We start from the raw sequence: 27,084 nt of genomic DNA, 5'->3' as shown, positions 1-27,084 counted from the left end.
TTGTGATATATAAAAAAAAAATAGCCATTACTAAAAAAGAGAAAAGAGAAATACATTAAAAGTTTTACGGCGTTTTAATTATTTTGTAAATTGAGGTAAGCATTATGAGCTAGTCACGTCAACATGTGCTTGTACAAAAAAAATGAAAAAAATAAAAATATGGATAATCGCATTTTATCACATGGTGTATAAGATAATAATTTTTTTATTAGATTTATATATTTTTTTTAAGTGAATTTTTTTTATTTAGTTGTATAATTAAAAACCTGACTTCAGTTAAGCGGCACATTTGTGGGCCTGGGTCAGCGTGGGCCATTTTGAATTTCATCATAAGTTCACGATAAAATTAAAAAACAGAAAAATTGTAACATATATTTATAGAAAGAAATAGAAAATATATGAACAATATTTTATAATAAGCATATGTATGATATCATAAAACGGAAACACATAAACATGTTTTCAATCCAAATAAAGGGAAGGTATACTAATATTTAGAAAAGTTTATTGCTTTAAAAAAAATAGTAATATATTGTATGATTTAAAAATTTATTAAAAAAAAAAAAATTATTTATTTCCCATGACATAAAAGTTTAATGGCTGTAAAACTGCATTACAGCGTTCTTCCACATTTTTATAATAACCTGATGTCTTAATATATTTTCCTGAAAAGTAAATATTTTTATTATTGCTTATATATTTTGCCATATACGATTTTTCTTGAGCAATTAGATCTGAAATAGTAAATATGGAATTGTCCCTATTGCTTAGTATTTTCGTTTGAGGTATAATTTGGTCTAACACCATATTTGAACTTTTATCATTTTGTTTATTTCCTTTATATGTATTTTCATTTTGTTGATTTAAAAAATAATAGTTGTATGCATATTGGTATCCATCTTGATATGCAATTAAAATGATATCAGTTAATGATTGTTCAAAATTCGAAGCATAATTAACATCGAATGTTGATTTTTTTGTATTTTTGGGGTTGTAAGATGATTTAACAATTTGCATCTGGTTTAGATGTTTTTCTTTATTTTGTGTATTTTTTTTGTTATATTTTATAGATATATTATTAATCCAATTTTTTAATTCATTCAAAGCTTCACATATATCATTATTTAGAATGTTTGGTAATGTTTTGAAATTAAAAGATGTTGTACTTGTTAGATAATTATTTATTTGTTTGTTTTGATTATATGGATAAGAAGAAAAAACATTATTTCTTTTTTGAGCATATATTAATAAATCATCAACAAATGGATCGAATATATATACTTTAGTCATATTATTATTTAAAAAGGTGTTATTTTTGTTTATATTTTGGCTAGCTACCGATTTAGATTCTGTTTGTGTATTGGATTTAGATGTAAGTGTGGATTCTGATTGAGATGGAGATAATGAAGAAGAAATACTTGTAAATGATATATTAAAAATTGTCATGAGAAATAAAATTTTTAAAGAAAATAATTTGAATTTACTAACGTTTTTATATTCATAAGGTACTAAAATATATTTAGGAAAATCGATATCTTTGTAATAATTTTGTTTTCCCCATAGATGTACATTTTTGAAAAAAAATTCATTTGTGTAAAAAAATGCAAATATATAATTCAGAATTTCTGAATAAAAATATTTTGAATATATATATTTATATGTAATAACTGCAAACTTTTCATTAATAAAATTATTTTTCATATTTTTTAAATCGATTTGTTTTTTTCGAAAATGGTTGCTTGTACTATTATTCATTAGTATATATTGTACATGTGAATTTGTATTTAAATTTATAATAAGTATAAATAAATAAACAGATAAATATAACATTTTTTGTAATGAATAATTTAATATTTGTTTTTGTTTATATTCTAGATGATCACAAAATGCTAAGAAGTCTAGACCGTATCCAAGTTTAGAGAAATCAAAATCATTAAAGGGAATATTTAATAAATTATCATATATATAATAATAGGATTGTAGATAATTATATTCTGTTCCCAAACTTATATGAAAAAAGTTATAGCATTCTGATAATAACTTTTTTATTAATTTTTTATTTTTATTTTTTACATATATAATGTTTAACAATTCAACGTAACTGTTGTTTGCATCTTTGTGAAATAAATACGAGTTTAGTGTGTCTATGGTAATTACAGTTTTATTATTATGATTAATGTAAGGCAATGAATTAGAATCTTCATTATTGTATGTATTTTCACTTGATTTTAATGAACGACAACCAAAGGAAAGAAAATAAATTGTGTTAAGGATTGCTCTAATATCTGACTTATAAATATCTATTAATTTATTTATAGCTTCATTACTAATTTTAATATTTTCTTTATCACATATATAATTAATTCTTCCTTTTAACATTTGGATATTTATATTTTCAACTAAAACAACTTTACAAACTTTTCTTAATTCTTTTAAACTTTTATGATATATATCATTACATATACATATGATTGGTCTTTTTATTATACTCATATTTTTTTTATTTTTTTTATTTAAAAAGTTCATAATACCTTCAATATTTTGATGTGTACTAGATAATCCATCTATTTCATCAATTATACAAATGTTTGGTTTCGATCCTATAGAATTATTACATACAATGGATTCTATAAATGGGATCAAAGTTTCTTTGTTTCTATCATCACTACCATTTATTTCAATAACATTAAATTTGAAATGATTAGCAATTACATAAGCTAAAGTAGTTTTTCCTTTTCCTGGTGAACCACCTAATAATAATATTTTTTGAAATTCATTAAACTTTTTAAAATATTCTCTTTTCTCTTCTTCATTATTTTTATACATAATTTCTTTTTCTTTTTTTATTAAATCGTTCCATTGTTTCATCCATAAGAGGACTTCCCTATTTATAGATTCATCTGTTAAAAGTTCTGAAAAATATTTGCCTCTATATTTTTCTACAAAATTAACATTTTCGCTAGCTATTTTTTGAGACAATATATTTGGTTCATCATTTTCGTTAGACATAAAATTTGTAGATGTATATTCACATTTATTATTTTTTTCTTTATCTAGATTTTCTTGTTTTATTTCGTTTAATACTCTTTCGAGCATATCTCTAAAGCTTTCCTTTTTCGGTCTTGTAAATGTAGATGTGTTTTCTTCTTCATAATGAGTTTTGAAAGAATGACTGTGAGCGGATTGAGAAGTGGTGTCTGCATCTATTTTTTTAAATGACTTCAAATAAATTGGTGGATAATTATTATTAACATCATAAATTTTTATAAAATCAGTTAAATCTTCATTAGTTTGAAACATTTTTTGTGAATCGATTCTATTTTTGATTATAACTTCATCTCTTTTAAAATATATATCATCGCTCATTAAATTATTTTTATATACATATTCTTTTAAGTATTTATAATCGTTAAATATGTAATGGTTGTGAAATTCGCGATTGAATAGTATATGATAGTTATCATTTGTTTGTGCATTTTCCTGACCTTGTTCATAAATATTACTGATATTGTCATAATTATTATTTACAGTTTCTTTTTTTTTATTTTTCTTTTTTTGTATTTTACTATTTAGTAGCTCTTGATATTCATCGTATATGTCAAACTTACGCTTGTCTCCAGCATTTTGTTTTTTTTCTTTCTCTATTTCATTTATTAAAATATTATCTAATTTGTCGAAGTCATTAAAGTCGTCTAGGTTGAACTCCATGTTTAAACTCGGAAGAAAGAAGGGGATTAGTGAAGTAAGCCCAAATTCAAATACTTTTTTACAGTTGGCTGTATAGAATAAAAGTGGAAATACTGATACATAATCAGTTTTACATTGAAATAATTTCTTGCGTAATTATGTGTGCAAACAAATATTCATCTCAATAAGCCTCTTATATTATATACACACATATGTTTTTTTTAAAATACCCCTAATTTTTAATTTCTTGAATATTTTAGCTAGCTGGAAAGGGGCTATACAGTATTATGAAAAAGAGAAATACAATAAAAAAAATGCATAATAATTTGAGATACAAAAAAAAAATTTTCAAAAAATAATATAAAATATATAATATTGCTTTGAATATTTTCTCTTGATTTCCCTTTATTAATAATTTTAATGAAAGTGTGTATTTTTGTGACCTTTTTACAATTTTTTTAGTGGGTTTTTTTTAAAGCTTTTATATGCATATACCGAAAAATGGGAGGGCTTGGGAAAAAAAAATACCTCGTATTTTTTATTAATCAAGCTATTTACATTTTTATTTTAAAGGTATTTTATTATGATATTTGTTTGTTTTTTTTTCTTCATTTTTATATCACCAATATAATCATACTTGTTCATTTCCTTCGCACACACACAATTAAAGTGTAAGAAAATGTAATACCGTAAAAGTTTATTTAATTTTTTCAGCTATTTGAAATGTTTGTTAATATGTCTGAATACACATTAATGGCGCGTAGACAATAATATATGTTTATAATAAAATAACTAATAACATAAATTTGTTAAGCAAATTTTATATATAAATATGGTTACTAATTCGATAGGAATATATCTCTACATATACATGTCCATACGATTTATTGCAACTTTTGAAAAAAAAAAATATATAATAAAATATAAAAAATATATTAACTGGTCATATTTTTTAAGGCATATATTTTTAAATGTTAAGAAAAAAAAAAATTATACAAAATAAAGAGTGGCTAATTAAAGGTCTGACGGAAATATAAAGATAAAAAAAAAAAATCAATGTACAAATAATTAAAAAATTATAATATATGTATGTATATGATAAAAAAATATATATATATTGAGGAATACACATTAATTAGATAAAATAATAAATATATGAATAAGATAAAAGAAACAGGAAATGTAAAAATAAAATATATAATATATGTATATATGATAAATAAAGAAGAATATAATTTAAGTAATAAGCTTTAGTTCATTACTCATGAAAGACTCGTTTGGCAACTGGAGTGATACAACAAAAAGTATTACCAAATTGTGAAAATACAAAAATAGTAATAGTTGTAATAATATGGACGTATATAATAATAGTAGCATTAAAAAAAATTACATTCATATGAAACAAGCTATACTTTTTGCGCCCAAAAAAAGTGGAACAAATATAAATAATGAAAAAAAGGATATTGAAAATAAGGTGATACAAAATGTAAATGATGATGATATTTTAAACAGTAACATAAATAGTCATACGAATTGGTATGATGATGACAATGCACGAAAAAATGATAATTTTATTACAAGTACATTAAAAAAAGGAAAAGATACTATCCTCACATTTAATACCAAATCCCCAAGAGTGAGTAACAATAATCTAGGTAATAATAATGATAATATTGGAAATAATAATAAACATATTAGTATTGTAAATTCAAATTGTATGACTAGTCCCATGAATAGTGATTATAATTCTGTCCAAATAAAAAACAATAATTTAGATAATTATGATATAAATCGCTTAAGTAATAGAGCGGGAAATGACATATATAATGGTGTAACAAACAGAGGATTGCTTGATGGGCTAAGTTATGGATTAGTAAATAAGAGCAACAGTAACCAAACAAGAAGCAGTACATGTGCTAGCGAATCCTGTAATAATAACATTACCAGTGTTAACAACGTTAGCAATAGTATAACCAATGTTGTTAATAAATCGTTGATGGGTGAACATCGTATAAGTGTAGAGGGAAACGAAAATGGACTGGTTCCTAATAGTAATTTAAGCCAATCAAGTATAATTAATATGAATTTTTTTCCAAAAAATGGAATGATAAATAATAATATGACTGGTCATATAAATAGCGAAAGCAATTTAGAATATTTGGGTATTCCTTCCAAATATTACGGAGAAGAAAAAAAAAAAGACATAGTTTATTTACTTCAAGAATTACTAAGTTATTGTGAGTGTTTAAAAAGAAGCCGAAAAAAAAGTACTGAAGAAATAAACAAAATTCGAATTAGTTATAACAAAGTTTCAGAATTATTAAAAGAGACTTTAAAAAGGGAAAAGAATAGCCATATAAAAATCGAAGAATTAAGAAATATTATAAATACTTATGATGAAAAATTTAATAGAGTTAAAAACTGCTCAGAGGGAACAATAACCAATTTAAATAAAAATGTTCAGACATTAGTAGACTTAAACAATGATTTAGAAATGGAAATGAATAAAGTTATTAATGAAAATCAGCAATTACGAAAAATTGCACAAAATGAATTTGAACTTAATAAAGAAATAAATGATTTGAGAAAACAAGTTGAAGTATTAAATAATGAAAATATATCATTAGTTAATCAAATTGATGTGTTAAGATTAGAAAATTCGAAAATTGAAAATGAAAAAAATGTTTTATTAAGTGATAAAACATTATTACATTGTAAAATTGATGAATTAGAAAGTGGACTAAAAAATAGGACAAGCATTTTTAGTCAATCCAATATAACTAACCAGGAAAATAATCCATTTATAATTAATTCCGATGAAGAAATAAATGAACAAGTTGATAACTATTTGAATTTAAATCATGATCAACGAACGGAACTTTTTAAAAACTTTTTATACCATTGGCGAGAGACAAATAAAGCTGGACAAAAGTTTTATGAGCAAGCATTTTCCATAAATCAGTGAAATGAAAATGTGTGCAAATTTGAGAAAAAAATGGAAAAAAGAAAAAAAAAAATATGAACAAGTCATAAAAAATTTGAAAAAAAAAAAAAATTTACACAGATTTTCATTATTTGGCTAGTAGTTTATATAATTCCTCATTCTGGAGAATGAAGGAAAATATTGCTACATTGTAAGAACTAATGTAGTTATAATAGTACAGTTTTATGGGTATGTATATATGCAACATTTTCTTTTCTCTCCCCTCTATATAAAATTCAATTTATCATTTATTTTATATGAAAACAATTATGGGCATATGTTTGAGTTTACATATGTTCATGTAAAAAATTGTTTTATATAAATTTTTCTTGTTTTATATAATTTTTTTCTTGTTTCATATTTTCAGTTGTTTTTTTTATTTGTGTGCGTAACATTTAATGGTGGAGTAATAATTTTTCCGTCCATTAGTATTTCCTTTTTTAGAAGTTTGACAAAAAAAGTTTTATGAAAAGAGGAGAGGAATATATATGCTCATTTATTTTTCCAGTTTTAAAAATGCAAATAATTTTTCCGTATTTTTTTTCACAACGTTGTGTCTTATTTTCTTTACATGTATATTCCCGAAGTTCTTTTATATATATTTCTTACGCATTTATTATGCATTTATTATTAAATAAAGCAAAAAAAAAAACTTAAAATTATAGTTTGTTATTAAAAAGGTAAAAAATATTTATAAACACTTATATAATGAGGATATGCGTGTTTGGTCAAGTAAAATGTATGTATACATAAAATAATGAATAAACTTGTGTGAGCAAATCCTTAAAATATCAAAACTGTTTTTAAAACACTTTTATTATAGTGATAATTTGGATATAAATTATAATAATCAAAATTAAAGACAGTAAAAAATATATCATATAATAAATAAAAAGTTATACTTCATATATGTGTAATTGGTAAAAATAGAACGAATAGAATAAAAATGTGTGTATTTATTTTGTGCTTGGTATTTTTACATATTTTCAAAAACATATTTCATATCGGCCCATACACCTTCAATATTTTTATTTGCATTAATAAAAATGCATTTGTTTTCACTTAAAAATAGGTTTATTATAGGAGTACAGCCTTTAGTGTGTGTTTCAAATCTTTTCTTGAGAGTACTTATGTTGTCGTCTACTCGTCCTGAGAAGTTTACGGAGGGAAAAAATGTATTATATGTATGTATATATTTTGGTAGTAGTAAAATAGAACATGTGAAGGAGACTACATAAATCGATTTTAAATGTAAGAAAATTTTTGTATAAAACAAAGTACCACTAATTAGTCCACGACTTATACATCTATTAATCATATGTTCTTCATCACAATAAAGAAATAAACATAAATGAACATATGCATAATTTTGAATAATATTTATCCATCTATTAAGATTATTATAATTTCTTGGAAATCCATCAATAATAAATTTATATTTTGGTTTTTTTTGCATTTTATTTTTTTTTAATATATCTAATACATAATTATTTTCATATATATTATTTTCATATTTTAATTTATCACTATTTTCATCCATATTAGTATTTTCTAAATTTATTTTATCATCTAATGAAGTAAATGAAAAACTATTTATTTGTTCTACATTTTCGTCATCACATTTTTCTTCATTCTTTCTCATCCTATTAATTTCGTCTTGCATTTTATTTTTCATTAGTTCTATAGTTATTTCTCCAGGTGCAATTTTTCCTAAAACCAAGAGAATGGATAAAGCATTTTATAATGTGTGATTATTTGGTAGTGTTATAGATAAAGGGTAATAGGACACTATTTATGTTTTGGGAAATATAAAAACTATGTATATCAAAAAACGAATTGTGGTTTATTTGAATAACCATTGTTTATAGAGTCTTCTACAATTTCTTTGTATTTTGGATCTGCTTCATTTTTTTCACATTTTACTAAATACTCCCGTAGACAGTCGCCTATATAAAAAAGGAAAAACAAATTATGGGGTGTCACAATTTTAGCATTGTGTGTGAAAATTATGTGGAGTATGGTGACTAAAAATAACCTGCACTGATGTGAATAAAATTGAAGTTTTCTTGAATCAGCTTGCATTGTGTTCCTTTCCCACTACCAGGGCCTCCGAGCATAAATATCTTTGTAAAGGGGAAGAAAAGGTAAAGAAAAGGTAAAGAAAAGGTAAAGAAAAAGGCAATGAAAAGGGTAGAGAAAAAGGTAATGAAAAGGGTAGAGAAAAAAATGAAAAATGCCAACCATTTTTTGTGGCATTTTATATATGCTTACCACAAACGGCTGATGTTCATTCATTCTAAAAATATTATTTGCAAAGAATTTTCGTTCTATACTTTTGTTAATATAAAATATTTTTTTTTCAAAAAAGAGTTTATTGAAATGTTTAACCCTCCTTATATTATTTTTACCATGTGTATTTTTTAAAGCATACACTATACTATTATTATGAACATTTGTTCTATTTAAAAAAAATATTTTTTTTTCATTTGAATAACATAATATATTTTTAGCTATATAATTCGAAAAAACTGATGTTATCATAAAAAAATATCTTATGTATATTTTCTTTATATTCATATAGTTTTATAAATGGTGATACTTATTTTTTTCACTTCAATAATGAACAACAAAAATAAGAAAAAAAAAAACATCAAATGTTTTCTTTATTTTTTCATTCTTTTACTTAAAAAATGTTTTTTTAAAAATGTTATAAATACACTATAATAGATATGGAAATATATAAAAACATAAATATAGTTACATATAATATTTCTTACGTTTTTTATAAACAAAAAAATGTTTACATTATAAATAATGGAAAAAACATATTTAAAAAAAAAGAATTTATATGTGAATATATTGATACTCCCGAAAGGGGGCAATAAATTTATGAAGGGAAATTTTGTACACAAATATTTGAAAAAAAATCTAGAAAAAAAATCTAGAAACAAAATAAATAATAATATAAACTAAAAAATAACAATATATAGTAAAATATGAATAAAGGATGTACTAAAAAATTAAAATAAAAAAATATATATTATATTAATTTTAAGTATATTTAATTTTTTATAAGCATAATCTTTGTCAAAACATAGAGTAGTCAATATATAAATCGTTAAATAGACATAAAAATAAATGGGGTAAGATAATATTATGTATATATACACTTATTTAGTATTCTATCTTGTCTGTGTGTTCCCAGTTTGTTACACATCCAACATTTGAATTAGGTTATTGAAATGTTCAAATTGATATTCAAAATAATCGGGTTTGGAAAATAAATTAAATAAAAAAAAGAAAGGAATCATATTTTTTGTAACTTCATGTATAATTTTTTTACAAAGGATAATTATATTTTTTACATTTTTATGTATAATACTTTTATTGTGTATTTCCATTTTTTGAGATAAATGGGAATTATTTAATTTGATTTCACATAACATTATAAGAAAATAAATTTTATTTATTTGTGTTTTACAAAACTTATTTAATTGTGTTAGTACACCATTTTTTAATTTATTCAAATTTTTTATTTTAATGTTCATATATAATTCAACAGAATTTGGGACATCTCTTAAAAAATGTAAAATGAGGGAACGTGGTTTATCATTATTGTGTGCCTTGAAATAGTAGCATTCATTATTTTTTTCTTGTTTATGAATAAATTTTAGATCTTCTTCAATACTTTTATAATTTGAATAACCTTCCGATTGTTTTTTCTTTTTTCCTCCTTCACATATGGCAATGGTTCCATCATTAGTATTACATAAATTATTGTTCATGCTATTTGTCTTGTTATTAGCTTTATTTTTGGCTTTTCTATTTATTGAGTAATGTTTTGGAATATTATTTTCAGTGTGTTCATAAAATAAATGAAATTTGAACCAATTTAGTTGCATTTTTTGGTGATATAATTCTACCGTTTTAACTAACTTGATATATTCATTGTATTCTTCTATAAAAAGAAGTTTTAATTCCTGTACATCCAATAACTTGATTTGTTCATGCATTTTGATCCATATTACCTTGCTTGGTCATGTTAAAAATGTTGCAACAAGAATAAAATAGGAAACTAGTACAACAACCAAGTATACATATAAATATGCACCCTTAAAAGATTGTGTAGCTGTAACTTAGCCCATATGATGGTATAGAAATATATGTGTGATTATTTTCACCGCCAAAAAAAAAATGGTAAAATAGCTAGCTATGTAAAAAAAAAAAAAATACACAATTTTGCATGTACAAACTAGCTTTATATGAAATGGTTAATAAAATTGTTGAGGATTTTTGTAGGTGAAAACATCATTAATTGGGTATTTTTTATCAAAGTATTGTTGATATAAATATATTTTAGATTTATTTGAAGAATATTTAATTTTAAAGCATTTAATGAGATTGTCCAGATTATCAAACCATACATTTACATAATTATTACTTGAATGATTTAAATTTAATAAATTAAAACTGTTAATATTTGAAAAACGAAATAAATATATTTCCTCTAAACAATTAAAATTAAAATTGCTATTGTTTAAATTTTTTAAGTCTGGTTTCAAACCAAACCAACACATATGATAAGGGAAATCATTCAGTGTTTTATTCCCTTTAAAAAGCATTTTGCGTTTAAAAAAGTATTAACAGTATACATATTATTAAACATTTTTCGCATATATTATATGTACGCTTTTTATTTCGTGTAATATGTGTTATTAGTATAAATTTAACAATTCTGTACAAATATATTTATAATTTGTTTATTGTTGTGCAACATCATTTGAAAATTTTATTATTTTTTAATGTATTAAAAAGGTATATATAACAGTTTGATAAAATTAAATAAAATTATAAAAGTGGATAATAGTAAACTAATTACTAGGATGTAACGAATATCTCTGCTATTCTTTATTTTACTATCACTTATATTTCTTATTATAGTTTTTTTCAATAAAAAGGGGAAATTTATATAAAGTGCATAAATAAATTTTTATTTGAAGTATATTTTTTTTTTTCATTTAATATACTGTGTCATAGGTATATATACTATCCTATGCATTTAAAAAAAATTATAGTATACGTTAATTTTATATAAATATATTTTTCTATATATTTAAAAAAATATATTTTTTCTATTTTGGATTTTTTACTTCCATTCAATCTATTATTATGTAATTATTTCGTTATTTGTATTTGGAAATCTTTTAAATAAAATGTTTATTAAAATGTAGTATAGTACATTCTTTGGATTACACATATAAGCAATACAATCCTCTACATAATATTTATATAAGAATAATTCATATATATTTATTTTATTTGTTCATACGAAATGAAAGAAGATAATTATATATATATATTTGTTGAAATAAACTAACAACTTTTGTATTTTATTTGTATTTTAAACCCATTTATCAACTATTTCTCTATATGTTTATTATATAGTCATTTAACGATTTCCCCTTTTATCATATGCACATATAATTAATTCTATATTATTAACACCCATTATTTATGCGTATTTTTAACTCTATATTTGTATTAGCGAAAACAACAAAAAGAAATCTTTTATAATAAAAATAAAATATCTTTTAATAATTTATTTTTTCAAAATCCTTAATATAATGTTGTTTATTTGTATATGAGTTGTACGTAAAATACACCACAAAAAAAAAAAAACATAATTTACATTATGTATACTTATATATATACTATTCCAATTTAGCTATATAATATTATTTATGATTTAAAAAAAAAATGACAAAAAATTCGGAGTGTATTAATGATATAAATTATACTGAGATTGAAAAGGGTGAACATAAAGGTATCGATTTGTGTAGCAACATCGAAATTAGTAATACCCCAAATAATGAAGATATAAAAAAAAGTCGAATAAAAATAAAATCATTTTTTAAGAGTAAAAAAAAAAATACAAAAGAGGATAATAATTGCATTCAAGAAAATTTGAATACTGGTAATGACAAGTGTAATTTAAACGAAAATGGCCAAAGCGATACAAGTTTGTCAAATAAAAAAACAATAAACAAAATGGAATGTAAAGAAGAAAATGAAAATGGAAAAGATCAATGTGAAGAAAAAACGAACGAAACATTAATGAGCAATATTAGTATTGATAGCACTAATATCACTAGTAACAGTAGTTATATAAATAGTGAAAAATTAGTTGAATTTAACGATACTAAAGTTAAGAAAAAAAATAAAGATAATTCAAAAAAAAAGAATAACAATAAATCAGCCAAAACTAGCGAAACATGTAATAATGATAATCCTAAATTTGAAAAGGACAAAAATAACATCCACAAAAAAAGTGAAAAGAATGTTAATGCTGATGGAAATAAAGAACACAATAACGGGGGAGAAAATGTTTCAGGCAGTTCGGAAAATATTGAAATTAATACTAAAAAAAAAAATAAAATAAACACAAAAAAGGGAGGAAATAAAAAAACAAAGAATAAAGTAAGCTATGAAATAATCATTTTGAATTTGAGCAAATATAAAAATGTTAATTAAATTGGAATGTGCAAATATTTATATGCATCATTTTGAGTGTATGTAAAATACCGATTTTTTATATGATATATTCTAACTTGTGTGTGCATTTTTTCTTTATTTTTTTAGAATGAAAAGTATTTGCAAAATTCCTGGGCGTTTTCATTTGACAACGACAAACGAAAATCCTATGATCAGTACATGAGCAATTTGACAACTTTGGAGTCATTCAACACGATAGAGAAGTTTTACAAGTAAATAAAACGTTTAAATTAAAAAAATATATATATAATTTAAAAAAATACACCATTTCAGTACAATCATTGATACCCATTTTTTGCACTTTTTCAGAAACTACAAATATATGAAATCTCCGTCTTCTATTAAGGAATATTACAACATTTACCTTTTCAAGCACAGTTTTAAGCCTCTCTATGAAGTAAAAATTTATGAGATAAAAAATACCTGAACATGCAGGAAAAAAATGAAAAAAAAAAAAAATATGAACATGAACATGAACATGAACATAAACATAAACATAAACATATGTGTGTGCAAATATTTTTAATAATTGTAGGAATATTCAAACGGGTTTATTTGCATTATAAAGGATGCAAACAATTTCAAAAATAGTACTGCTGATTTAATATGGGAAAAGATGGTAAAATGATTAGTTAATACATGTATATATCCATAATTTTGTGCATAATAATAGAATGAACATATTTTTTAACTCCTCCAATTTTTATAAAACGTATTATAGGTCCTTTTATCAATCGGAGAAGAATTTAATTTAGTAGACCTTTCTGGTATCCAACTGTGTATAAGGGAAAATGAAATATTCTTCAAAATATGGATGAAAAATTATTCCAACTATTTAAAAGGCATTCTAACGTAATTAAAAAATAAAAAAAATATATAATCGTATGAACGTACATTCATATTTGTACACATTTTATGAATGAACTTTTTTGTTATAATATTTTGTAGGAAGCGATTAAGTGAATTGCTAGAATTACCCGTAAATGTGTCCTTTGTTATAAAACCACTATCAGTATAGCTAAAAAAAATACATATATGAAAATGTTCACACACATATATATGTATATATATACAATATATTTTTTTTTTATTTTAAGAACGCATATTTTAATAGGAAAAATGGAAACATAAAGGATAAAAATGAGAAGGGAAAAAAATACATTAAAGGTAAAGCCCCAGAATATCCGCCAAAAAAAGAGCATTTGAATAAAATAAAACCCTATGGTCATATTATAAATATTCCACATTATAATTTATTAGGTATGTATATATTTTTATTAATTTTGTATAGACATAAATATATGATAAAATATGAATGTATATGCAAAGAGAATGCCATTTGTGAGTATATAAATTTGTGTCCCTTTTCATCTTTTTAGGAAATCCAAATATGTACAAAAACAATATAGATATGAACTTATACTATTTATATAATAACCAAAATATGGCTAGTAATCCATATTTATATTATCCTTTAAATATGCCTTATTATTATCATAATGGGTATCCAGAATATATGTACAATTACAATTTGCCGATTAATGCTGAAAATATGAAATTTATAATGCCTGATATACATATTGAAAATAAATTTGCAAACAGTCAACCGAACGGAATAACCTTTACAGAAAAGAAAAAAAAAATATGATATTTGAACAGACAATTTAAGGAGTAGTATGTATATATTAAAATGGAAGTATTTTAGTAATCTATTTTTAACTTATTTTCAAAAAAATAAATTATATAAATAATATGTATTTGTGAAGGAAAGTCGATTTAAAGCAAACAGACGATCGTTTCCTATAAATTTGATAAATAAAAGTGAATTTGTGTGTATATATTTATTTGAGCTAATATATATACTATTAATATATTAAAAATTATTTGAAATATTATAAATTTGGAAGTTTGTAAAATACATTTGTTATAATTTGTTCAAAAAATACAATTAAAATTGAGTTTATGTAAAAAAAATAGATATTTACAAATAAAAAAAAAAATAAGACGACGAAAAAAGGGGGAAGTTTATATTATAAAATTTCCCACCATTTATATAATATAAAAAATTAAATGTTTTAAAAAAAAAATATTTGAACTTATAATATTTAATAAAAATGAATATTTGGAAGAAATTACAAAATATATTTTCTATATATAAATATACAAATTTATCATAAAAATCCGATAGCTTTTACTTCAATTCAATCTATAACCTACATATAATTTTACAATTATATGAAGGAACATACAATTACACCTTATTTCCGTTTTTACATATTTTTATTGTCTTTTATGTGCTCTATATTTTTCAATTGTGCATAAAATTGTATATTTTTAATATGTTTTCATAATATGTTTATATGTTAATTTTTATGTTTATTTATACATATTGCTTGGTGAATGTTATATATTTATATTATCATTATATCTTCGTTTATATATTTGTTTTTTTTTTTGCAACCATGTTTACATTTTTGAAGTCGTCAAGGATGGCTATGCTCATCTATACCAAAACAATAGTAGAATGTTTACAAATTTGAATATTTTTTCATTTTTCATTTTATATGTTTATTTCATGTGTTATATATGCATGTATGTGTGCGTGAGAATATGTTTACTTGTTCAAATCGCGCAAATGACCTAAACCCTTTTTATTCAAATCATTCTATAAAAAAGTAAATATAGTATAACAAAATATGAACCGCATTAATGAAAATTTTATTAGTTTTATTTGTTAGTAACATTTGCTTACTATTATGCATATTTGATAGTCCTCATAATAATCATCACAAGCTTGTGTTAAATCGCCTTTAAGGAAATTGTTTCTATACCAGTTGTTGAAACATCTTACATATTTTTCTTTTTTATCCTTACATTCTTCAATCTATTTTTGAAACAAAAAAAATAGTTTATATGAAATATTAAAACTACAAGTTAGTTAAGGGAAAACGATGTGGAAAATGTATATTTTATGGTTTACCGCTTCAAAATGGGCCTTTAATGAATCCTTTGAATCATCTTTTTTCTGGTTTTCCATAATATGTATTATACACTTAAACAAATTTATTGTACCGTTTCTTTGCTTCCTTTTTTGGTCTGTGTTATTTATATCATTTGGTATTTCGTCAGCAAAAAAGTTTTGTGTTTTCTTTTACAATATAGGTGTTAATGTATTTATGATTCGCTAAAAATTTTTATCTTAATTTTTTAAATAGCTTTACTGTATTGCATCGTACTCTTTTACAAAAAAACAACAAAATATATAAATTAATTATGTTCATATGTATATACACAACTATATTTAAAATTAAACAAATAAGTAAAATAAAATCAAAAAAAAATAATAAAACATAAGGATGATAAAATATATAATTTATTCAATGAAATATAAAAAATTGCATATAGCATTAATAAAATATATAAATAATATTATAATGTAATACATGTATAGAACATATTTGAGAATTATTTCTTACTTTTGGCAAAATGAATTAAATGACATATTTTCTTCCCTTATTTTATATGTTATTTCGGCTATATCTCTGCAAAAAAAATTCACAAATAATTATTCATGGGTTTATATATAATGTATAAATGTATAAATATAATTCGATTGAGATTAAATAAATTAAAATCCATTTGATGATCATATAAAATGTGTATAGCTATAAACATTTTAATATAAATAATTTAAAAAAATTACACAATATTATATGGCTCGTTCCTATCCTTAAATATAACAGTGTCATCACATTGAAGTATATTTTTAATTTTCTTTAAGTTTGTGTAATTTCTTTTTTCATATTTGTCCTTAATGTAATGATATGAAGCATGTGATTTTTTTATAGAACACCAAGGGGCATCTGTTTCTAATAATAAAAGATCCATTGGTATTTTTTTAACGGCATTAATATTTTCAGGTGTTTTTAAAGAACAGCCATTTACCCCTATATATAAGTTTTTGTAATTTGTTATTTTTTGAATAATCTCTTCTTTATCTGTAAAACTATGAATGACTCCACCAACTTGTTCAATCAAGGGTTTATATTTTTCTAAAATTTCAAAAAAAGTATCTGAGCAATTTCTCATGTGTAAAAAAATTGGCAATTTAAACATTTCAACTAATTTTAATTGATATATAAAATATTTAATTTGAACATATTTGGGACAAAAATGTAATCTATCAAAATCTAATCCCATTTCTCCTATACATACAATTCTATTGCTATGTTTTTCTATTTTTTCTTTTAATTTATCTAAATAATTTTTATCTTGTTCATTATACAAAAAGCCAGGAATGTGTAAATCACCATTTAATGTATTTTTGTCTACTTTTAGATCCTGATTTTTTATGTCAGATTCTAAGTTAGTAAGTTCTTGTTTATTGGGTTCATTTTTATAATATTTTAAAAATTCTTCAAATTCATTTTTTGCTATCATATCATTTTCTTCAATTTTACTTTTATCGATGAATTCATAGGAGTTTGTAGGGTGAACTCCGGCCGTTAAAAAAAGAAATTCCCCTTTAGGGTCTACATGAGAAAAAAATGACATATATGTATGTGCATATTTGAAATATACGAAATAAATTGTCTACTATAAATAATATAAAAACAAACCGTATGTTTCGCAAATGTTTAAAGATTTATCAATATCTTCGATGCATGTACATGTTATTATGATTTTCTCTACATTGTGATACTTGGCTCTATTCAAAACACTGAAGAATGTATACATATTTTATGGGATAATTATATATTATTGGGTTGGATGTATATATGTATGCGTTTATATATACAAATGTCTATTTTATGTATTTAAATTTTCTTACTATCTTAAATCATTTTCATGCTTTTTCTTATTGTAGATTCCATCGAACATTTTATCTGTTAAATTTGATCCTATATCAATAAACGAATGGTCCATTTCATCCATTTTTATAGTCTTTGTATTATGTAAGTTAATTTTTTTTTTTATTTTAAACGTTTTATTGGTTTTAACAGGTATAAAGTATCTTATATTTTTAATTGTTTTAACAACATTAGCTTTTATAAAAATCTCAGATATGTACCACAAAATAATAACACATTTTATAGAGTAAAAAATGAATTTCATATTTTTGTTATGTTACATATATATTTATTTTGTGCCTATATAGAAAAAGAGAATAATGGATGCTAAACAAAATATATTTTAAAGGGCATATTTTAAAAATGTTATGTATATATTTTTTTTTTTTGTAAAAAATATATAGTATATAATAAAATAAATATTATGCAAATTATATATAATCTATATTTTTTTTGTTATGTTAATAGTCAAAATACCCCTGAATATGCTAAGATGTATAAATATGTTGAAAATACGAATTAATGTTTTCTTAACTACTTTTAAAACGTATTTTTTTGAGGTTGTAATGTATATTTTTAAAAAATGACATCTATAAAGGCAATAAAGTTGCTTTGTTCTAATATAATAAAATATGTGTTCCCCAAGTAATCATTCATATTTTTAATTTGCATTTGATGTAACTATTTGTATTATATTGAAATGTATGAAGGTTTTAAGCTTTCTATATTTACAATATTTTATTTTGGGAACATGTTTTTTTAAAATGATCCACTCCCATTATTCCTGAAGTTTGCCAGTTTTTAGACCCTTTATAATCATAATCGAACAAAACATCATAACTAATATATAATTTAGTTATATTGTTAAGTATTGGTGCATACTAATTTATTAATTTATACTGGGCATAACAAAATAAGAATACAATATATTTTATAAAAATTATTATAAGGGTGTATTCCTATAATTATGTGTATACATTTTCCCTTTTTAAGAGTCAATATTTACTTTCTCCCACAAACTATATTTTATGACCCCTTATTAATTTTTATAAAATCGTTTTGAATACTGTAATAATTTGTATACGATATTTTTTAGGTGTTACTTTTAAATATCTAAAACTTCGCTATCTTCAAGTGAATAAATTATAGATATTATATTTTTGTTCTTATATTTAACAAAAAGTATAATTGTCTTTTTGATTATTTTTGTCCGATTTCAAAGCTTAGCTAAGTTATTCATAATGTTTTATTTAAATTATAATTCTAGCATTTTGTCCAATACAATAGTATGTTGCTTGATTGTAAGCTAGCTATATTAAAAACAAGCACAAGTGCTATAGCTATTTACATTTTTAAAACATTTTTTTTTATAAATATTTCTCATAAAATATATTTAGCTATCTAGCTATCAAAAACCAAAGAAAGTTATATTGTTTAATTTATTATATTTAAAAAATATATTTTAATGATTATTGTCTTTTTAAACAACCATAATTTTATTTCCAATTTGTTAATTATATTTTACAAATTATTTTCATTTCAAAAAATATATAACCTATTTTATGTTGAAAATTGAAACATTCGTCTATATAACAATTTTTTTTAAATTATATAAAAATGGCACGCTTTCCAAAGTATTCATATATTTTATGTATTATCCTTATATTCGCTTTATTGTTTACCACAGCATTCAGTTATAATAATGGGGATAATAAAAATTTTAATGAAACAGAAAACGCAGCCAAAGCGATTCGGAAGTTATTAAATGGTGAGATAGATACTATAAAATTAGAAAATGGAGATGAATTGAAAATAAGATCCGACAGTAGCATACAAGATGATTATTCATGGCAAAATAATAATAGACGCTTATAAAGGTATCCCTAAGTTAAAATTTAGGAAATGCTTATTGGCAAAAAATGGCTATAAATAGCACTGCAATGAAAACAGGAAGCATAGTTCATGCATATTTTACTCTATAATGAAATTCATGAAAATTATAAGAATAACTTAATATAAAATGTAATAAATTTTATGAATAATTTGAGTATATCGATTATGGAGTTTAACAATATTAATCAAAAGAATAGATTTTATGTACAATTTACCTAAATTACATGATCACTTTGTCTATGCTATATATATGCCCGTTTTAACAATACACAACAAATGGATGATTAGAAACTAGTTAATATTGTAATTACGATTGTTTTTTTGAGTGTCAAATTCGTTTACTATCGATTATAGACATGTTAATGAACACTTAACTTACATTTTATGCGCCATTTTTATTTTATTTTTTAAATATGTGTATATTTTTTACAAACATTTACATGCTATACACGCAAAACATACAACTCAAATTAGATCTAAAAACATTTTTAATGGATGTGTTATATTACATTTATCGCATATAATAGTATTAAAAAATCATGAAAAATTTATATTAAAAAACTTGGTATTATTTATTGTTTTGATTTTTCTTAAAAAAATATATGTTAACATGATGGATGTATTCTGTCTTTGTAAATATATGTGTATAATGTATAATTTATTTAAAAATTTGTAGATATTTGGAATTAAAATGAAATATAGGAAATGGTTACAAAAATTCTTGGAGGTATAGCCACTTAATCAAGGAAGATTAAATAACTTCTAAATTTTTCATCATTGATAAGAATAATAAAAAATATCTTATAAACAAACTATGTAATTGCAAATTATCACGCATCTTATATCATCACACGAAAGAATAAACTATTTTTATTTTGATGTCTTAATAATTGAATGTTTTTTATTGATTATGTTATCTCTTAGAATATGAATATAAAATAGTAATATTTTACCAATATATCGGTAGTTCATTTTAACTATATTTAGTAAGATATATGTATTATTAAGAAATATGAGATGATGATTTGTACAATTGTATAAATGCTATATGCATAGATAATAAGAATTTGTTTGTGTTTAATTTTAATAATAAAATTACAATGCTTTTTGTGATTAATTAATGATCCATCATATAATATAAATAAATGAATACAAAGTATTTATCTATTATCTATGTAGGTGTTATCATAATTATAATTTATTATGTCTATGATATTTAATATGGGCACATAATATTTTTATATGAATGTTACTTTTAAGGATATGAGTAGACAACTTTTATTACGTAAAAATCCGAATAATATTTAAAGGTTTCGGTATTTATTATTCTAGAAATGGTGCTTATAATAACATTTGTGAATATATATTTATAAAAAATAAAAAGTATGGTGGAATATGAAAACAATAATTATTAATATATGCTCATCCAGAAACTATGATAGTAAACTTATATATCATGATGTAAAACATTGTTGTATTATTAATATTCTAGAAGGACAATATATATAATGAAAATTAGAGTACATTGGATTACGGTTATAATTAGATTGGTACCCATATACCATTTTTGATTTATGAGTATACATATTACTATACCTTTAAACATTAAAATTGTATGTTTCGATGACATATATAAATATAGTATAAGACATTAATTAAAATATATATATATGCTTAATTGCTTAAGATATAATTTTGGTGTATTAAGATTAACAATAGCTTCGTGAAACAATATTTAAAGAAAATATTCTTAACCATATATGTATGCATATAAATTTTTGGATATTAAATTCACCGTTCGGCTTTAATAAAAAATGATATTTATACTGTCTACTTAATGAAAACGCATAATTTATATTATGAACAATAAAGAAAAAATAATAGTATAAAATTTTATTACATTCGAATAATCTATTTATAAACATGAGAATTTATAAGTTTTAATATTAAAGTAAAAACAATGTTATTAATTTTTATAATTAAGTGAAAATATGTATTATTTATAATACGAATTGAGTCCCAAAATATAAATTAATATAATCAAGAATTATTAATAAATAAAATTAAATAAATATTTATAAAATAAATTATATAAAAATAATATTTATTTTATTATAAATATTTATAAATTAAATAATTATTAAAAAATATATTTATATTAGATAAACATTTAATTAAATTAATTATATAAAAATACATTTATATATTAGAAAAAATATAATTTAATTAATTATATTAAATAAATATAATTTATTTATATTTATACATTTTTAATTAATTAATATAATATTTATTATAATGTGTTAATTATATATAATTAATTTATTTATATAAATGTTTAATTAAAATTATTATATAATATTAATTATATTTATATATTTTTAATTAAATATAATAAATAATATATTTTTAAATAAACAATAATAAATAAATAATATAATCTTAATTAAATAATTAATAAATAATTAATATATACTTTAATTAAATAATAATAAATAATTAATATATATATTAATTAAATAATAATAATTAATTATATATCTTTTTTAATTAAATAATTAATTATATAGTATATATTTTTTAATTATAATATAAATTAAATTAATTTATTTAATAATTTTAATTATTGTTATATAATTAATTTATATTATTTAATTATTAATTAAATTAATTAAATATAATAGCATATTAAAGATATATATAATATTTATATCATTAATTAAAGTAATAAAATTAATTAATTATATAATATTTAATTAAAATATTTATTAAATAAATTATATTTAATATTAAAATGCATTTAATTAATATATAATTAACATATTAAAAATATAAATATAATATTACACATTTTAAAAAATAAAAATATTTTATTAATATTTTATTAATTTAATTATAATATATAATTATTTAATAAAATTTAATTAATAATTAATTTATATTTTTAAATAATAATATATTATTAATTTAATTTTTATTAAATTAAATTCTTAATACATTTAATATTAATTATTATTTTAATATTATTTAATTAAATTAATATATTTTTTAATTATAATAATTTAATAATGTATTTTTTAATTAATTATATAAATTTATTATATTTATTTTAATTAATTTGTTAATAATTATTTAATTATAATTTAATAATAATGTATTAAAAAATATATTAATTATATATCAATAAATTAATGCGGTTTTATATTATTCTAAAATAAAATTATTATACAGCCTTATAATTAAATTTGTGTATCTGTTTATCCATATTTTATTGTTTATTTGAATTATATCATATTCTATCAAATTATTAATATATTGTTATTAAATGAATTATAATCATAATTTTTAGCAATTTATTGAATAATCAAATATATAGTATATAGAAATTACTAAAATTTAATAATCAGGCTAAATAAAGACAGTATATAATTCTTAGTATACTCAATATTTTTCAATAGACTTCAAATATGCATTGAATTTATTTTATTAATAGATTGCTCTTTGTGTTTTTTATATTAAACATTTTCATATGGAAAATAAGGCAGTTTACTAATAACAAAAAATATATATTATATTAGTATTTTAAAATAATAAATATTACGTTATATATTAGGTATAGCATCAAAACTATAATGAGAAACTTTAACTTAATAAAACAAAAACTATAACAGCATAATCTGCTAAAATATACATTTTCAAATATATTTCACTTTGTCTTTATATATATAACACTTACATAATTATCATTTTTGTCTTAACAATCGTCATTTTTTATAATTATAAAAGGGATTTTATTAGCATTAACTTACTGGAATAATTTAATAAATAATTCTATGTGCATAAAATATGAATGGAAACATATATTGATAACAATATGGCTGATAGGTAAAACAATACAAAAAACAATCTCATATTATAAGAGAAACCTTAACGATATTTAATTTATTATTTATTAAATATCCGTTCCTATAAATAGCATACAAATAGTCATATCATTTATTCGATTTAGGTAAAAGCTATTCCAATCATTATACTTGTGTTCATTTATGAATGAGATAGAACATGCAAAAAAATATTTGAAGACATATTTACAAAATATTGTCTCATTTGAATTATGCAGTAAACATCTAATTGCATCACTAAAAAAAATGAAAATGTTATTACATCACACTATCATCGTTAGATATTTTTATTGATGTATTGATATATGCATCATGGAAAAAAGAGAGTTTGCATCATTTGTCTTTATTGAAATATTGCCACCTCAAAAAATGTATAAGAAATTTAAACTAGGATAATATAGGGTAGAAAGTGAATTAATATATAATTTTTCTTTGCTATATCATATTCAAATCACAAAGATATTAAATGTATTGGAATCATAATGTTCAGTGTAAGAAATTAGAGAAAACCAATATATGTATATAGCCGAATAAACTGAGAAAAATATTATCAAAATTTCTATTTACCAATTTTTGTATACAAAGCTAATCAATGAAAAACGGTGTAAATTATAAAAGTATAAAAACATTAACAGAATAAACAATAATAGATTAACGATTTATTTTTAAAAACATAATTTTTATAATTTAATAATTCCCTGTGCTTCATTATGCATCTTATTATTATATCAAATAGTATCTTTAAGTTATCTATTCATTCTTTAGGCTAATTTGTTACGTCCTTTTCAAATTTATTTATATCTCGAGTTGTTTTTATTATTATCTAATATTTATTTTTGTTCGGATTTAAATCTTATTGCTATGAATGTCTGGAAAAGTAAAAGTAATTACTCCTACATAAAATTTATTTGTCTAAATAACATAGTACCCGAATCAATAGTACATTAAAAAAATGTTTTACTTTGGTATGTGTATTTAAAAAAAAATATACAAATAAAAATATATTTATAATTAATTTAGAAGGAAAACGCATGTATCTTAACTTAAAAAGTGTGTTATTGATTTATTCTGTAAATGAAAAAATACATAATACTTTGATATACATTATTAATAATACTCAATGTAATATAAATTATAAAACAATATTTATGTGTATATGCATTAATAGATTATTGAAAATAATGTGTATAAAATGAATTGAATGTAATTACAGATATTGAATTATGATGAAAAGGATAAATATACCGTTTTGCAACTGTATAGAATGGAATATGCTAGTTAAAAAATAAAAGTCCTTTATATAATTTCATTGATATGGAATTTAATAAAGGGGAAATATAAACAAATGCTAAAATGGAATATAATATATTATTAGCAGACAACTGAGTACAAATGTTCAAAAATTAGTAAGATCAAATGTTTATATTTAGAAAATCGTGAATCATCGGAAAAAGACGTATATAGGCAATTTAACCATAATTTAACATACCATTGTATATATATTTCAATAATAATTTACATTATATAAATATTTTTATTAATGGTGTTTATTACTGGGTAGTGTATCTTGGATAGACTCTACATGGTTATCCCCTTTTTTATATTATGCTTATAGCATTATATTAAGTGTTTTATTATGCGCTTTCAAATGTTTTTTAAAGTAAATAATTATTTATATGTAAATTTGATTATCATAAAATCGTTTTCTTGTAAATTTACGTATTATACAGTAATTTGGTGTGAGAAAGAAATACACTTGAAGTATTTCTATAATATCTTTATGAAAGAAAGAAACAATAATAAAATTTGTTTTTCATTATATAAATAAAAATTAGCACTTATTGCAATAACGTTCCTTTATCTAAATAGATAAGGTGTTAATTTTGAGATGCAAATATTAAGCAAAAATTACTTTAAATATAACTAATAATAAAAATTGTTATGAAGATAATAGCTGTCTATAAAGAGCATTGGTATTTGCAGTTTAAAAAAATTAAAGAATGTATATGGGTGAACACACATTTGATTCAAAAAAATGTGCTTTAAAATCATATATTGATTTTTTAATGAAAACATTCTATATTATATAAAAAAAAATTAAGAAACCTATAGATTCCCTAGGCATGCTTTAAGTAAATAATGGTACTTATGCTATAAATATAAAAAGTAATCAATTGAAATAAATAAAATCAGGATAGAGTAATTCGAATAAAACCAAAATAAAAATGATATAATATACATGGATGGGTATGAGTAATGTACTTGCTTATATTTCGTAAGCATATTACACTATTTAAAAATTATAGATTATGTTTAGTTTTATATAGTTCAAATACTCCCTTATATATCATGTGTGCGTTTTTAAGCATACTAATTTTAGTAATTATTATATATTTATTAAGTTAATGCTATTATAAGTAGAGCGAAACAAAATTTTTGCAAAATTTGTGGGGTATATATAGAAGTGTGTGGACTGCAAGCCACTCACTCTTATAAGAAAAATTGATTATAATTTATTATGTTTTTAGAGATGTGTGCATTTTGAAAATACCATTATTTTTTTTTACATAATTCAAGGTAGAAGTGTTAATGGAAATTGCTTATATACACATTTATATGCCAAATATAACATTTAAAATAAAAATGTAATATAAAATAGGTTATTTATAAATGCAAACAAGTTTTTATATTTGTACTATTCAAATATATATTATATTGACTCTTTTTAATTGTGTTTGTAATTTTAAGGGTACTAAAAGTATACTTTTATGCTGCCATATTGATAATGCATATATGCAATATGATATAATTGGCTTGTATATATATGTTTTAATATTATTTGCTCGGCATTATTTATAATAATGTGTTCTATTATACATAGCATTAAGCTGCTTGCATTTTATTTTTATGCATTACTTCAACTTAGATAAGGAAATTAAAGTAAAAAAATTTTTGCACATTATTAATTTTTAATATATCACAAAATTGCAATTATTTCTTCAGTTTTAAAACTAATTAATGCTTAGAAAGTTGAATGAAAAATATGTTTTTTAAAACAAATAATATAGTACGTGATAGTTATTATTTTATTTATAGTGAGTTAAAAATTCAAATATGTGATTTTCATGCAAAATGTCATATACCCCTTAAATATACATTAATATATATCCTTCTCATATTTAAAAAATTTGTAATTAATAATATATTTTATATAATA

General features: G+C 21.2%; 9 protein-coding genes across 9 annotated transcripts; 3 read left to right on the top strand and 6 right to left on the bottom strand.

Moving 5' to 3' along the window:
* Nucleotides 1-567: 567 nt before the first annotated feature.
* On the bottom strand, nt 568-3,708 carry PCHAS_0200900 (P-loop containing nucleoside triphosphate hydrolase, putative; the record flags this gene model as incomplete). The annotated part of the gene is made up of 1 exon (XM_738442.2): nt 568-3,708. One exon carries the CDS (start codon nt 3,706-3,708, stop codon nt 568-570), a length of 3,141 nt encoding a protein of 1,046 aa, XP_743535.2.
* Nucleotides 3,709-5,038: 1,330 nt separating this feature from the next.
* PCHAS_0200800 (conserved Plasmodium protein, unknown function) lies at nt 5,039-6,652 on the top strand (the record flags this gene model as incomplete). The annotated part of the gene is made up of 1 exon (XM_738443.2): nt 5,039-6,652. The coding sequence occupies one exon, from the start codon at nt 5,039-5,041 to the stop codon at nt 6,650-6,652; it is 1,614 nt and encodes a 537-aa protein (XP_743536.2).
* A 994-nt stretch (nt 6,653-7,646) lies between these two features.
* On the bottom strand, nt 7,647-9,247 carry PCHAS_0200700 (UMP-CMP kinase, putative; the record flags this gene model as incomplete). The annotated part of the gene is made up of 5 exons (XM_016798437.1): nt 7,647-7,819; nt 7,952-8,380; nt 8,527-8,616; nt 8,706-8,793; nt 8,942-9,247. The coding sequence occupies 5 exons, from the start codon at nt 9,245-9,247 to the stop codon at nt 7,647-7,649; spliced, it is 1,086 nt and encodes a 361-aa protein (XP_016653057.1).
* A 632-nt stretch (nt 9,248-9,879) lies between these two features.
* PCHAS_0200600 (conserved Plasmodium protein, unknown function) lies at nt 9,880-10,683 on the bottom strand (the record flags this gene model as incomplete). The annotated part of the gene is made up of 1 exon (XM_016798431.1): nt 9,880-10,683. One exon carries the CDS (start codon nt 10,681-10,683, stop codon nt 9,880-9,882), a length of 804 nt encoding a protein of 267 aa, XP_016653056.1.
* Nucleotides 10,684-10,941: 258 nt separating this feature from the next.
* On the bottom strand, nt 10,942-11,292 carry PCHAS_0200500 (conserved protein, unknown function; the record flags this gene model as incomplete). Its single annotated transcript, XM_016798422.1, has 1 exon — nt 10,942-11,292. One exon carries the CDS (start codon nt 11,290-11,292, stop codon nt 10,942-10,944), a length of 351 nt encoding a protein of 116 aa, XP_016653055.1.
* Nucleotides 11,293-12,427: 1,135 nt separating this feature from the next.
* On the top strand, nt 12,428-14,870 carry PCHAS_0200400 (eukaryotic translation initiation factor 4E, putative; the record flags this gene model as incomplete). Its single annotated transcript, XM_016798413.1, has 8 exons — nt 12,428-13,147; nt 13,310-13,434; nt 13,532-13,619; nt 13,758-13,841; nt 13,944-14,074; nt 14,171-14,234; nt 14,320-14,482; nt 14,602-14,870. The coding sequence occupies 8 exons, from the start codon at nt 12,428-12,430 to the stop codon at nt 14,868-14,870; spliced, it is 1,644 nt and encodes a 547-aa protein (XP_016653054.1).
* Nucleotides 14,871-15,721: 851 nt separating this feature from the next.
* On the bottom strand, nt 15,722-16,259 carry PCHAS_0200300 (conserved protein, unknown function; the record flags this gene model as incomplete). The annotated part of the gene is made up of 4 exons (XM_016798410.1): nt 15,722-15,725; nt 15,841-15,887; nt 15,975-16,106; nt 16,203-16,259. The coding sequence occupies 4 exons, from the start codon at nt 16,257-16,259 to the stop codon at nt 15,722-15,724; spliced, it is 240 nt and encodes a 79-aa protein (XP_016653053.1).
* Nucleotides 16,260-16,416: 157 nt separating this feature from the next.
* On the bottom strand, nt 16,417-18,337 carry PCHAS_0200200 (TatD-like deoxyribonuclease, putative; the record flags this gene model as incomplete). Its single annotated transcript, XM_016798406.1, has 5 exons — nt 16,417-16,459; nt 16,699-16,764; nt 16,926-17,754; nt 17,842-17,942; nt 18,054-18,337. 5 exons carry the CDS (start codon nt 18,335-18,337, stop codon nt 16,417-16,419), a joined length of 1,323 nt encoding a protein of 440 aa, XP_016653052.1.
* A 1,352-nt stretch (nt 18,338-19,689) lies between these two features.
* On the top strand, nt 19,690-19,947 carry PCHAS_0200100 (conserved Plasmodium protein, unknown function; the record flags this gene model as incomplete). Its single annotated transcript, XM_016798398.1, has 1 exon — nt 19,690-19,947. The coding sequence occupies one exon, from the start codon at nt 19,690-19,692 to the stop codon at nt 19,945-19,947; it is 258 nt and encodes an 85-aa protein (XP_016653051.1).
* Nucleotides 19,948-27,084: the final 7,137 nt, after the last annotated feature.

Source organism: Plasmodium chabaudi (assembly GCF_900002335.3).
Source record: "Plasmodium chabaudi chabaudi strain AS genome assembly, chromosome: 2".
In the NCBI taxonomy this organism is placed as follows: domain Eukaryota; phylum Apicomplexa; class Aconoidasida; order Haemosporida; family Plasmodiidae; genus Plasmodium; species Plasmodium chabaudi.
This window is presented reverse-complemented; position numbering and strand designations above follow the sequence as displayed.